The 14,276-nt window shown below is 40.3% G+C and overlaps 1 gene segment (V, D, J or C); it reads right to left on the bottom strand.

The window, feature by feature from the left end:
* Positions 1 to 4,909: 4,909 nt before the first annotated feature.
* Positions 4,910 to 5,896, bottom strand: LOC136172564 (T cell receptor alpha variable 9-2-like). The segment is given in 2 exon segments: positions 4,910 to 5,244; positions 5,824 to 5,896. Coding segments are annotated over 2 exon segments (408 nt in total).
* Between the last annotated feature and the right edge of the window lie 8,380 nt (positions 5,897 to 14,276).

Consider the following 14,276-nt stretch of genomic DNA (forward strand, 5'->3'; position numbering starts at 1 on the left):
TGGTTAGTCCCAAATGTCAGTACCTGTGGGTGAGCCGCTGTAGACCCGTGCCTTTCTCTCAGCCTGTGGCAGCTGCCCTCAGTGTTTGGTGCTCCTTGACTTTCAGACACAGCGCTCCAGTCTCTGCCTTGTCTTCACATAAAAAAAAAATATTTTTCTTATATTTGTTATTACCAGGACTCAAAACTCTGAATACAAACTTTAAAAGCATTACATACATTTAATTCCCTTTTCACTTTGAAGGAACACACACGTGCAGTTAACCAAAAAATTGAGTCATCTCTTTCTGTTTGTTGATCACCATATATTTTTTCAAGCATTTTCCATCAGAGAAATTTATATGGAGCTTATATTTTATCTGTCAGGAACACTAGACTGTTTTAACAGGACATTGAATATTGGCATCTACCTCAGTTATGACAATGGCTCCATATTAGAGCTTTAATATCCACAAGAGGTTTCTGGGATGAAGAAGGGAAAAAAAAAAAAAAAAAAAACCAAATAGTGAAATGACAGTCCTAAAGGATCTGATCTTGGGAAGAAAAAAGTGCTGAACTATGAATCTGGAATCCCAAAGAGGTAACAAGGTACTTGCATGGTGTAGCACTGCGGAGGGGCGGGCTGAGGCAGCTGCAGTTTGGGTTCAGGCTGCAGATCACCTGGGAGCACTGTGCCTCCACCGCACAGAGGTAGGTGGCTGCGTCTTCCAGCTGGGAGGCTGCAATGTGTAGGGTACTATACCGTTCCTTAGAATTCACTGTGGAACTCAGCCTTTCTTTCTGCTTCGTCCCTGAAGCTATGGAAAACAGCGTGGTGAGGCTGCCTCCGGGATTCTGCTGGAACCACTGCACACTGCTCGCTGTGTCAGAAAAATTGCACCTCAGAGTAGAGTTGGCTCCTTCCTGGAGCTTCAAGACTGAAGGGCTCTGCTCCACCTTCACTCCTCTCACCCCTGCTTGGAAAGAGAAAAACAAACACACATGATGTCTCTGAGGGGTCACGGATGGGGTTTCCAGACCAGGAAACTCTCAGGAAGCACCTGAGGATGCAGGACCATCTAGGAGCCCCAGTCAGCTCTCCCCCTCCCGCCCACTGACAGCTGTGGACACTCCCCAGCCCCCTCTCTGGGGTGACCCCGACTCACAGCAAATCTGGACCCACAGAAGCCCCAGCAGGGCTCCCCATTGTCTCTTCATGATCCCTTGCCCAGGTACTGAGGTGCCTTCGCCCCTGCTCTGAAGGATATAGAGTCCTGGGGCCAGAGAAATGCTGTTCTTACTGTCAGTGTGTTCCACCAGAATCACTGAGTACCAATCACATCTGAGGTGTGTCAGCTCACTTAACAGGAAGCTCCACCCACAGCGGCCTAGTGAGACTGCAGTAAGGTCAGCGACTTCTCCAAAATTCAGGTTTGGGGGACACTGCAGAGAGGTAAAAGCAATATTTCTGATGTGTGTAGTCATAAAGAATTTTTTTTTCTTAAAAGACTATATGTAAGAGAAGATTGTGGGATAGTGTGTGAGGAAAGGTAGATGATATTTCTAGAAGAATTGTGTCTTGATGGATTATGTAGAACCTTGAGGAATTATAGGGAAGGATGACCCATTTTTCAAATTGCATAGTTTGGCAGAGATATTGATAATTCAGTTATGTAAAAAATCTGATCAAGGAAAACTATCAGATACATGCATTGTTTATTGCAGAAGTAAATACAGTTTCTTGAAATCATTTAGAAACCAAGATATATAGTCAGCCTCTGCACAGAAATGATTCCAATAAGAATTTGGTTGTTGAAAAACAGGACATGCGTATAATGTTCACTCTGCTTTGATTTCCACCTCTCCCTTCCTACTGTCCAACTCTTGGACACCCTGTTGACCCACAGCTGATTCTGATCTAGCCACACTTTTTTACTCAAATTCAATATTGTCTTTCTCCTTTCCTTCTATTTTTGTTCCTTATTTTTTCCTCTTTTTATTCTTGTTCTTTCTACTCTCGAGGAAATATATGAAAAGGTAGGAGGTCTGGAGTATTGGAATAATTTCTGGGTTTGGGGAATTCAGTCATAAAAAATTTTTAAATGAATACAGGTAATGCAGATGTTTTCTGTTGAGCTTCCATGCTCTCAGAGCTCAGTAATATCCCTATGTCTCTACCTCTGCTCAGAGAATCACCCTCACCATGGATTTACAGAGGTAAGGGCTACAGCTTTCCAAACCTTATATAGAATGGCAAAGCTGACATCTGAGATGAACTTTACACAAACACTGTTCCCTTCTCCCCACCTTTGCTGTCTATAATTTGAAGGTTCCCCATGCTCTCTGGGCTCCTCTCTTAACTGTTCCATCTTTGGAATAATCAGAAAGTCTTCACGTCTTGTAAAGTCTACAGTGCCCCCTAGTGGGTTGAAACCATCAACAAAGACCCCTTCAGCCCAACAACTGCAGCATCATAAGACTGCCCAGTCACATTCACTGCATGCTTCCTGATGAAGAAAGTAGTCACAAAAAAAGTCACTGCCTAGATTGAATGGAGACTAAAAATAAACTCTTACTCTTAAAATGTCATTTGATGGAAATTTATGCCTTAAAAATTTCATAAATTTCATCTTGTGCTTTTTTTTTTCATTTCTTTACTTTAGTTCAAAATAAATTCTTATTTATAGAAATTGTGCTGTAAATAGGGCAATTTATTAAAAAGAACAAAATTTTGCCATTTGCAGCAACAGGAATGGACTTGGAGGGCATTATGCTAAGTGAGATATGTCAGAGAAAGACAAATACTGTATGATATCATCTGTGTATAGAATCTAACAAACACAATAAACTAGTGAATATAACAATAAAAGCAGACTCATAGATATAGAGAACAAACTGGTGGTTATTAGTGGGGGCAGAGCCAGTAGAGGGGTATGGGTGTGGGAGATACAAACAATTGGGTATAAAATAGGCTTAAAGATGTATTGTTATAACATGGAGAATATAGCCAATATTTTGTAATAACTGCAAATGGAAAGTAACCTTAAAATTGTTACATAGCCATTATTATGGCTACAGTCCATAGGGTCACAAAGAGTCAGACAGGACTGAAGCGACTGAGCATACACATACACAAGTGAAAGAAACCAGTCTGAGAAAGCTACACACCATATGAACCCAACTATATAATATTCTGGACTAAGCAAAACTATGGAGACAGTAAAAAGATCAGTGTTTGCAAGGGGTTACAGGGAAGAAGGGAAAAAATTTTACAGAACATTTTTAAGAAAAGAAAGGCTAACCAATGAGTAAAAGTCAAAAAGTTTAATAGTATACAAACTTGGGTAGCTCAGCTGGTAAAGAATCCTCCTGCAATGCAGGAGACCCCTGTTTGATTCCTCAGTCGGAAAGTTCCCCTCGAGAAGGGACAGGCTACCCTCTCCAGTATTATTGGTCTTCCCTATGGCTCATACAGTAAAGAATCTACCTGACCTGAGTTCGTTCCTGGGTTGGGAAGGTCCCCTGGAGAAGAAATGGCAACCCACTCCAGTATTCATGCCTGGAGAATCCCATGGACAGAGGAGCCTGAGGCAGAGGAGCCATGGACAGAGGAGTTCATGGGGTTGCAAAGAGTCGGACACAGCTGAAGTGACTAAGCCCAGCACAGCACATACAAAGTTTGGGGGAATTTTCTGTGTTGTCCTCAGTTCATTAAAGACTAACTTCCACTTCTATCCTGAGTTTGCTGCTACTGCTAAGTCACTTCAGTCGTGTCCAACTCTGCGAGACCCCATAGATGGCAGCCTACCAGGCTCCTCCATCCCTGGGATTCTCCAGGCAACAATGCTGGAGTGGGTTGCCATTTCCTTCTCCAATGCATGAAAGTGAAGTCGGTCAGGCGTGTCCAACTCTTCACAACCCCATAGACTGCAGCCTACCAGGCTCCTCCGTCCATAGGAGTCTCCAGGCAAGAGTACTGGAGTGGGTTGCCATTGCCTTCTCTGTATGCTGTTTAGAAAGTCATCATTGCTTGTCATGAAGAATTGTGGAGAGCACGGCTATTCTTTGCTTACAAATGACCTCACTCAAGCCTCCTGTTTTAGTGCTCCCCAAAACCCTCAGCACTCACACATGTGCACTTATAGGGGCAACACCATCTTTCCCAACTATTCAAAGATGATTGGTGCCGTGTTTTCTTAACCTTTGCACAGGTGCTCAGCACACGTTGTGATGCGTCTCACATGAGGTCTAGGTTCCTTCTTCAACTATTCTACGAGACGAGTCTTCGTTCTTCCTTATACTTCTCATCCTCTGAAATCTGCTGACAGCACTCTGCACTGCTAACTCCTTTTCTGTTCTCTCTGTATTTTCAGGCATATACCCTTTCTAATTTCTTAGAGTTCTTGGGAGATAAAGAGATAAATGTGAATAAAATCCTTTTCTCTCTTTCCACTGTTTCATTATGTATGAGATTCTGTTCCTCCTCCTTTCATCCCTTCTTTCTCTATTAAGAATGATAATTTTTGGAGGCTGTGGCTCTCCTATCACCTCTCATGCCCTGCTCTGTCAGGAAGACATCGTGCAGACCACACCCCATCTGGCACACTTTGGTTCTATGAAAGTATAGTGAGGCATAGTAATACCCACCTGGGTGATTTGGAACAACTTGTGGAAGCAGGATTTTGCAAGAATATGCAAAACACCACTTCTTTGCTTATGTGGTTTTACCTTGAAATTACTTTGATCCTGGAAAAGGAACTATTGGTGTCAGAGAGTTTTCAATTTCACTAATAAAAAGTTGGGTATGGGGAATATTCACTTCTTATTCTTATGCTTTAGCCGTTTGTATGTTTTCTGTATCAACCAGAGACTAAGAGACAAACAACCACAGGCCCTGTTGGAACCACAGTGCATCCAGGCCCCGTCGCTGCTCAGAGTTTGCGCTCAGCTCCCCCTGCAGTTTCCGTCACTGTGTCACCCAGAGCGCAGTAGTACACAGCCGAGTCTGACTCCTGGACTGAGGCTTTCTCCAAGTGGAAGGAGGTGGTTTTTGCATTGTATGTGGCTTCAAAACCTTTGTTGGTTTCCTTGTCATTAACCTTCGTGGCTTTCAGGAGGAGCTCTGGACCTTCTCCAGGATACTGGACATACCAGAAAAGAGTGGGGTACGTGGTGGCTGAGTAAGTACAGTTCACAGTCAAGGTAGCCCCTTCCAAAAGGGTCACTTGGCCGTCCATCTGGCTCACTGAGTCTCCACGGGTTTGTCCTAGGGGAAAATAAGAGAGTTTTCTGTGATCTTGGGCATAAAACTCTGGGATAAAATTATGCTTAAAGGTTTTGTTGACATAACAGAAGAAAGGATTCAAATTTTTAGAGGCGTTTTGCTTACCAAGCAGGAAGAGTATCACAGTAACTAATCCTGGAGAAGAGATCATCTCTAGAGTGTCTCCTGAAGAACGTTCTTGACTCTTAACGTGAATAAATGTTTAAGTCACAGTGAGGTTTAGTTTCAGTGAAGTTTAGACACACAGGAAATGTGTCTGCGTTAGGAAACTGCACCCTCTGGTGGACAGGGACAGAAATGCGATGCATGTATGAAAGAAAGTGAAAGTGAAGTCGTGTCCAACTCTTTGCGACCCCGTGAACTGTAGCCTGCCAGGCTCCTCTCTCCATGGGATTCTCCAGGCAAGAATACTGGAGTGGGTTGCCATTTCCTTCTCCAGGGGATCTTCCCGACCCAGGGATCAAACTTGGGTTTCCCACACTGCAGGCAGACTCTTTACTGACTGAGCCACCAGGGAAGCCCAAGTGTCCTGGTCTCCTCCCTAAATTGGAAAAATGTTACCCTTGACTTTATCCACGAAGCACATGTCAGTCTTTAGGTGGAGCTTGGAAATCTGATCAACAGCTGTCAACATTTCTCTGTTTGTTCTTAGGATACTACCTGACATGGAAGTTCTTTAACAAAGCATCCCAGGTATTTTTGTAGCTGTGAAGATATCAATTTTCTTAAGCACTTTAATATAGTATTTTGTATTCTCACGTATCTATTGTGGGCCAACCTATAATTCACTGACTGTCAGAAGAGTTTGTGGCTGATTACAGGCCTTCCCTGGTGACTCAGAGGTTAAAGCGTCTGCCTGCAATGTGGGAGATCTGGGTTCGATCCCTAGGTTGGGAAGATCCCCTGGAGAAAGAAACTGGCAACCCGCTCCAGTATTCTTGCCTGGAGAATCCCATGGACTGAGGAGCCTGGTGGGCTACAGTCCACGAGGTCGCAAAGAGTCAGACACGACTGAACGACTTCACTTTCACAGAGGAAGTAACAAGAAGCTAGGTCATTACTGAGTGAATCTCTGTTTTTCAGCATTGTACCCCAATTTATAGAAGAGTGACTGACAATTATTTGTTGTTTAGTCACTGAATCAGTCATGTCTGATTCTTTTGCAACCCTAAGAACTGTTACCTGCTAGGCTCCTTTGTCCCTGGGATTTCCCAGTCAAGAATACTGGAGTTGCCATTTCTTCCCCAGGGGATCTTTCCGATCCAGGGATCGAACCTGAGTCTCTGCATTGGCAGGCAGATTCTTTACCACTGAGTCACCAGGGAAGCCCTGACTGATGTTTATTACATGCTCACTAAATATTTGCTCTACCACAAAAAAGTAATGAATAAAGGGTCTTTGATTGTGGAATCACTACTACTTAAAATAAAATATTTTCTCAGTCCTAAAATAATATCATTTGTAAGAAATGTTATCTTTCTAATAAAATTTTTTCAAGGGAAAAAGTCACACTGTCTTATCAATAGTCAAATAATCCTGAATTTCAGAATCATTAAAATGTGAAAACAAAAGAAATATCATAATTGAAATTATCAAATCCTTGTAGAATTATCTAAGATCAATATCTTATTTTCCTACTTCTTCCTTGACTCTAAGATAAGAGGGTTGGCCTGTGTAAATCAGACAAGTACTAATCCTATTGTATATTCTTAGTTGAAATCTAGCCTCAAAGATACTTTCTATTCTATCTGCCACATTTTGTTGCCAAACTTTAACCAAATAATTTTCCCCCAGTGTTTGAAACCCTGAAGATGTAGATTTGTGTCAAAAGCCCAGAGCATGAGTTAGGATGCTCTTTTTCCCAGCTTTTCAAATTGTTAAAGACCTCTCAGCCAATATTCACATGAGAGCTGAAAGTAGAATTAATGAGTGAATGACTTAAAATTACACATTCTGGGCTGACCAATAACTTCATGAATCACATTATCCAGAGTTGAGACCCATGAATCTGTAAGTTTTGGAAGCTCCCCAAGAAGATGGGTCGCAGCCAGTCTGATGTTGGTTTACAAGTTTTCATTTGGGACAGATGTCCTAGATCAAGGTAGTTGTCAAAGATCAGGGAGCAACAGGATGTTCCCAGGACTACATGCATACTCAAAACTTCTCTTTTTGAGTACCAGCAGCAAAAACAAGCACTTCTTTAGCTCTCTTTTTATAACCATTCATTTTATAAAACAAAACCTCTGAGGAGTATCAAGATGAAATTCTAAGAGGCGTTCATCTTCTGTGAAGCCTGTAACCATAGATCCCTAAACACACAGATGGAAGCTCATTCTGTTTCTGGGAGTTCACTCTTCTCAGATTCACATCAAGGAATTTCATGAGTCAGACTCAGCACATGAATCATTTCCCAAATCCAGATTTGAAGTTAAAAACCAGGCTCAGATATTGCTTGAATTCACATATTCCTTCCTTTCTTCTCCACCTTCCAAATCACATAGTGAGAAACTGCCTCAAAAATACGCTAGAAAGAAATTCTGGAAAATGAGTTACAAACTTCTATTGTGGTAGGTGGGTTTCCCTGGTGGTTCACATGGTAAAGAATCTGCTGGCAATTCTGGTGTGTAGAAAGAATGCAAAATAGGCTGCAATGATGTAGGACTGAAAATAAATGTATAGCATAAGGAGGCAGATAGTTGTTATCTCTACTTTAAAAAAAACAGTTTAAGGCCAATGAGTACATATAGGAGAAGTATTTTTGCATTTCGGGATCATAAAAGAAGACTTGTACAACACTGAAGAAAAGTATTTGCTGTATTTGGATTTTAATGGCTTTATTAATGCATAATTCTCTTTAAAATAAATTGTACCTCCTTAACTTAATAAGAATGACATATGTGTATACTTGTGAAACCATCACCACAATCAAGATAATGAACAATGCACCACCCCAAAAGTTTCCTCTTGTCTCTTTTTAGTCCTCTCAGCCCTCTCTTCACTTCCTACTCCCATTTTCAGGCAACATTTCTCTCATAAAATAGTTTGCATATTCAGTAATTTCAAATAAATGGTATGATATGTGCCTTTGATAGCTTCTTTCATTCAGCATAATTATTTTAAGATTCTTTCATGGTTATTATAATCATGTTTCATTCCTTTGTATTGCTGAGTAGTATTCCATTATATGGATATGATTTATCTATAGATACATTTATCTATTCACCTACTGATGGACTTTTAGGTTAATCCTAATTTGCAGCTGTTACAAATAAAGCTGCTGTGAACATGTGCGAATAAGATTTTTTATAGTCATACTTTCATTTCTCTTGGGTCAATATCCAGGAGTTGAATGACTGGAGCCTATGTTAGGTATATATTTGACTTTGTTTAACTTTCATTTTTTTCTAGTAACTTTTTTGCAAATTCCCTTGGATTTGACCCTCAGGTAATTACGCTGTCTGTGACGAAAGGTAGATTCACTTCTTCTTTTCCAAACTGTATGATTTTTGTTTTTTTCTCCTGCCTTATTGCACTGGCTAAGACCCTTAGTCCAATATTCAGTACAAGTGGTGCCAGTCAAAACTGTTCCCTTATTCCTGAAATTTGAAGGAAAGCGTTCAGTCTTTCACCATCAAGTGTATTTGATGTAGATTTTTTTGTAGAGGACCTTTATTAAGTTAATGAATTCCCTTAAGTCCTAATTTGCTGGGAGTTTTTAATCAAGAATAGATACTGAGTTTTGTCCAATGCTTTTTCTGTATCTATAGAGGTTGCTGTCAGCAATCATCTGCAACTTGTTAATCTCTGTGGATACATTACTGATAAATTGTCACAACAAAATATTAAAGAAGATATCGCTCTATCACTTTAAAAATAGTAAAACAAAGCTGTCTAGAAACTTAATTTTAGAATTAAAAGTTTTGAACACAGACCTGTCTAATAGCAAAAATCTGTTTCCTTTTTTCCCCTATAGATACATTTCAGAGAAATTTTGAGAGAGAGAGGGCAGCAAAATTACTTCTCAAATCTTTGAAATATTTTAAGACAGTCTTTTAATAGGTTCTTTACTTATACAAATTGAAGTAATTAAATAATTATAGATTTGGCCCTTTCACCAAAAGAGGAAAGAAACCTAAAGAATACTCATGAACTTGTTTACAAAACAGAAACAGACTCACAGACATAGAAAACGAACTAATGGTTGCCAAAGGGGAAGGATGGGGGGAGAAATAGTTATGAAGTTTGGGACGGACATGTACACACTGCTCTATTTAAAATGGATAACCAACAGGGGCCTAATGTACAGCACAGGAAATTCTGCCTAATGACATGTGGCAGCTTGGATGGGATGGGAGCTTGGGGGAGAATGGATACAAGTACCTGTATGGCTGAATTTCTTTGCTGTCCCCCTGAAACTATCACGATATTGTTAATCAGCTATACTCCAATACAATATAAAATTTAAAAAAAAAAAAAAAAAAAAAAAATTCAAGCCGCAATTCAGAAGATGACCACCAGGTAGTGCCTTGACCATTCCTTTCAGACTCCTACTTACTAGGCACCTGAGGAGCGATGCTCCATACCAGTGCACCAAACTCTTCTAGAGAAGTTTCTGTAAACCACTAGAATTCTGAAACCTCATTCATGACTACTGGCCACTCTATTTCTCTTTCCCTTGAAATTGGTATGTGATAAACTAGTCTAGAGCATAGTTTTTCAGACTAACCAGGATAAAGGCTTCTCAAAAATTTAAAAACTGTACTTGCCGTATGATCCAGCAATTCTACTTCTGATTATATTATATTCAAAACACTTGAAAGAATTTGGATGTATACCCCAAATGCTGAGATATTCATATATCCATGTTTCTACCAAAAGATGGAAGGAACCCAAATGTTCATCAACAGATGAATGAGTAGACAAAAAAATAGTGTATGTGTACAATGGAATATTATTCACCTTTAGAAAGGTATAAAAAGAATCTACAACATGGATGAAATTTGAGGGCATTATAATAAAAGAAATGTCACAAAATGATCAATATTTTGTAATTTGACTTATATGAATTATCTAAAGTAATCAAACTCATAGAAAGAGAAAGTAGAACAGTAGTGGCCATGGGTTGGAGGGACAAGGGAATGAGGAGTTAGTCTTTTTTTTTTTTTAATTTATGTTTTTGGCTGCACATTGAGGCATGGAGAATATCAGTTCCCTGACCGGGGATCAATCCTGTGTCCCCTGCATTGTAAGCATGGAGTCTTAATCACTGGACTACTAGGGAAGTCCTGAGGAGTTTGTCTTTAATGAGTATAAATTTTCAATATTTCAAGATGCAAAGAGTACTAGAGATGGATGGTGCTTGCTGAACAACAATGCAAATGTACTTAGTATCACTGCATGAACACTTAAAATAGTTAAAATTGTAAAAATGAATGTCAAAATGATAAAAATTTAATTTAAAAAAATTTAAGGGAGTATTTTAAGAATTCTACTTTACACATCTGCTTACAAAGGCAATATAAGAGGGAGTTATAATACAAGACCACTTATCAATCATCCATTACCCTTCAGATTTTAAGGCGCTGAGAAAATGAAGTTAGAGGTAGGAGGAAATTGGAGACAAGGAGTATTTTGGACTGTGTTAACACTGATTGAAAAACAGGGCCTAGAGGGTTGCAAAATCAGTCACATGATGGTAAAAATGCTTCTTGAAGAGTGGTACAGCAAAGGGCAAGAGCAGAGAGAGAATTCATACTCTTCTCCTTCACAATGTCCTTCTAAGAGCAGCTAATTATTAATCACTTTGTGAATAAGATTGATGGGAGGCAGTTAAACTATATTATAGAAATTGAACTATTTCATGCTAGAGGTGTTAATAATGCAGAATGAGTATTAGCACAAAGTTTGTGACATACTAAACATTTTAGAAAGTAAATGAGAGTACATTGATTCCATTAATAAATCTAAGATAAATTTATTCATTAAATGGTATAAAACTGTGTTCAAACAGATATTCAAAAAGAGGACTACCACAGAGAGATTTCACCACCTTCCTCATTTCAAGTAATGTTGGTAATATAATATAAATACAATAAATATTTATTGAACAAATTGATCTGTGGAAAATTCTTAAAGAGATGGGAATACCAGACCACCTGACCCACCTCTTGAGAAATCTGTTTGCAGGTCAGGAAGCAACAGTTAGAGCTGGACATGGAACAACAGACTGGTTCCAAATCGGGAAAGGAGTATGTCAAGGCTATATATTGTCACCCTGCTTATTTAACTTATATGCAGAGTACATCATGAGAAATGCTGGGCTGGATGAAGCACAAGCTGGAATCAAGATTGCTGGGAGAAATATCAATAACCTCAGATACCCAGATGATGCCACCCTTATGGAAGAAAGTGAAAACTAAAGAGCCTCTTGATGAAAGTGAAAGAAGAGAGTGAAAAAGTTGACTTAAAGCTGAACATTCAGAAAACTAAGATCATGGCATCAGAAAACTAAGATTCATGGCAAATAGATGAGGGAACAGTGGAAACAGTGACAGACTTTATTTTGGTGGGCTCCAAAATCACTGCAGTTGGTGACTGCAGCCATGAAATTAAAAGACACTTACTCCTTGGAAGAAAAGTTACTACCAACCCAGAGAGCATATTAAAAAGCAGAGACATTACTCTGCCAACAAAGGTCCATCTAGTCAAGGCTATGGTTTTTCCAGTAGTCATGTATGGATGTGAGACTTGGATTATAAAGAAAGCTGAGTGCTGAAGAATTGATGCTTTTGAACAGTGGTGTTGGAGAAGACTCTTGAGGGTCTCTTGGACTGCAAGGGGATCCAATCACTCCATCCTAAAGGAAATCGGTCCTGAATATTCACTGGAAGGACTGATGTTGAAGCTGAAAGTCCAATACTTTGGCCACCTGATGTGAAGAACTGACTCACTGGAAAAGACCCTGATTCTGGGAAAGACAGAAGGTGGGAGGAGAAGGGGACAACAGAAGATGAGATGCTTGGATGGCATCACCAACTCAATGGGCATGAGTTTGAGTAGTTAGTTGTTAGTCGGGAGCTGGTGATAGACAGGGAGGCCTGGTGTGCTGCAGTCTGTGGGGTCGCAAAGAGTCGGACATGGGTGAGCAACTGAACTGAACTGATCTGAAAGACCAATAATTCACACATATTTTTAACTGATTTTTAATTCAGACATTTTTTAATTTCCTTAGTCAATTCTTCTAGTTTTATCTAATCACCATACGGTAAAGATTTTGGTTGTTATATTTGTCTTTAATAAGAAATTTAAATCCAGCTTTTCAGGGATAAGAATGTTTTTGATGAGTGATAGCTCTAGACATGGTCTATGAACCCAGAGAAATACTTTCTTAGAATGAGTGTTTCCCCTCTAAACCGACACCTGTGCTGCCACAGTACTAACCACTTCCTGTCTGTGAAGACAATTCCCTTCCCTGGTCCCTACTGCAGGTGGGTGTATCAATTAGAACTCTGGGTTTTGGTGCAGGTCCCTCCTGCAGGCCTCTCACTGTGGGCTCACTCAGTGCACAGAAATACACTGCAGAGTCCTCCAGCTGTGAAGCTGAGATGGTAAGTTTGATGAATTTGCTTGCCTTCTGGAAATTTAATGAGTAGCGACCTTCTGTGGCATTTTGCTTGTTATAAGAGTCCTGGCCAATGAGGAAGGTCATCACCCCACTGCTGTGTTGCTTGTACCAGAATAGACTATAAGTTGTAACACTGGTGTCATATGTGCAATCCAGGGTCACAGTTTCGTTCTCCTGCACTGACATTGGTGGTTGGTCTTGAGTTACTTTCTGGGCAATACTGGATCCTAGATGGAAAAAACAGAAGTAGACAGCAGCCATGAAATTAAAAAACACTTGGCCCTTGGAAGGAAAGCTATGAATAACCTAGACAGTGTATTAAAAAACAGAGACATCACTTTGCCAGTAAAGATCTGTATAGTCAAAGCTATGGGTTTTCCAATAGTCATGTATGGATGTGAGAGTTGGACCAGAAAGGAGGCTGAGTGCTCAAGAATTGATGCTTTCAAATTGTGGTGCTGGAGCAGACTCTTGAGAGTCCCTTGGACTGCAAGGAGATCAAACTAGTCAATCCTAAAGGAAATCAACCCTGAATATTCGCTGAAAGGACTGATGCTGAAGCTGAAGCTCCAATACTTTGGCCACCTGAGGCAAAGAGCGGACATATTGGAAAAGACCCTGATGCTGGGAAAGACTGAAGAGAAAAGAAGGGTGCAGCAGAAGATGGGATGAGTAGATAGTATCACTGACTCAATGGACGTGAATTTGAGCAAACTCCAGCAGATAGAGAGGAACAGGGGAACCTGGCGTTCTGCAGTCCATGGGGTTGCAAAGAGTCAGACACAACTTAGCTACTGAACAAAAACAACATAGATTTAGGAATAAATGGTCTAGAATAAAGAAATTCTACTTTACACTCAGCTAGACTTCCTTCCCAGGGTACCCTTAAGACTGCCTGTTCCCTGGATCCTTAGGTCATAGAGGAGGCACAATCCCACTGGGACCATCCTTACCAAAACACAGTGAAGCCACGATCACCTTCAGAAGGCTGGAGAGAAGCATGTTTCAACTCTTTCACTAGAAGGAAACTATCTTCTTCTTCAGTGTCAAGGCTTTGCAAGGTGAGGTGAGCTTGACAGGGTGAGGGAAGAACTGCTGAGTATGAGCTGCTGCTGCCCCACAACAGGAAATAGGGGTTAGTTGATGTAGCAAGTTGAGTAGCAAGTTGATGTAGTTAGTTGAGTAGCAAGTTGATGTGGGTTACATCAACTTCTCTATAAACCAGGTAAGAGTCCTACTCACCCCAAACTTCCTTTTGTATTAACCAGCTCTTCGACTGGTAGCAATCACATCTTAAAATAAACACAAGTTAAATTTGATATTGCAAGGAAGACCCCCGCCTCCTCCATACACATACACACAATGCTGTGTTGGGTCATTGCTTCTGTGA

The sequence above is a fragment of the Muntiacus reevesi genome, chromosome 7 (assembly GCF_963930625.1).
Source record: "Muntiacus reevesi chromosome 7, mMunRee1.1, whole genome shotgun sequence".
NCBI lineage: Eukaryota > Metazoa > Chordata > Mammalia > Artiodactyla > Cervidae > Muntiacus > Muntiacus reevesi.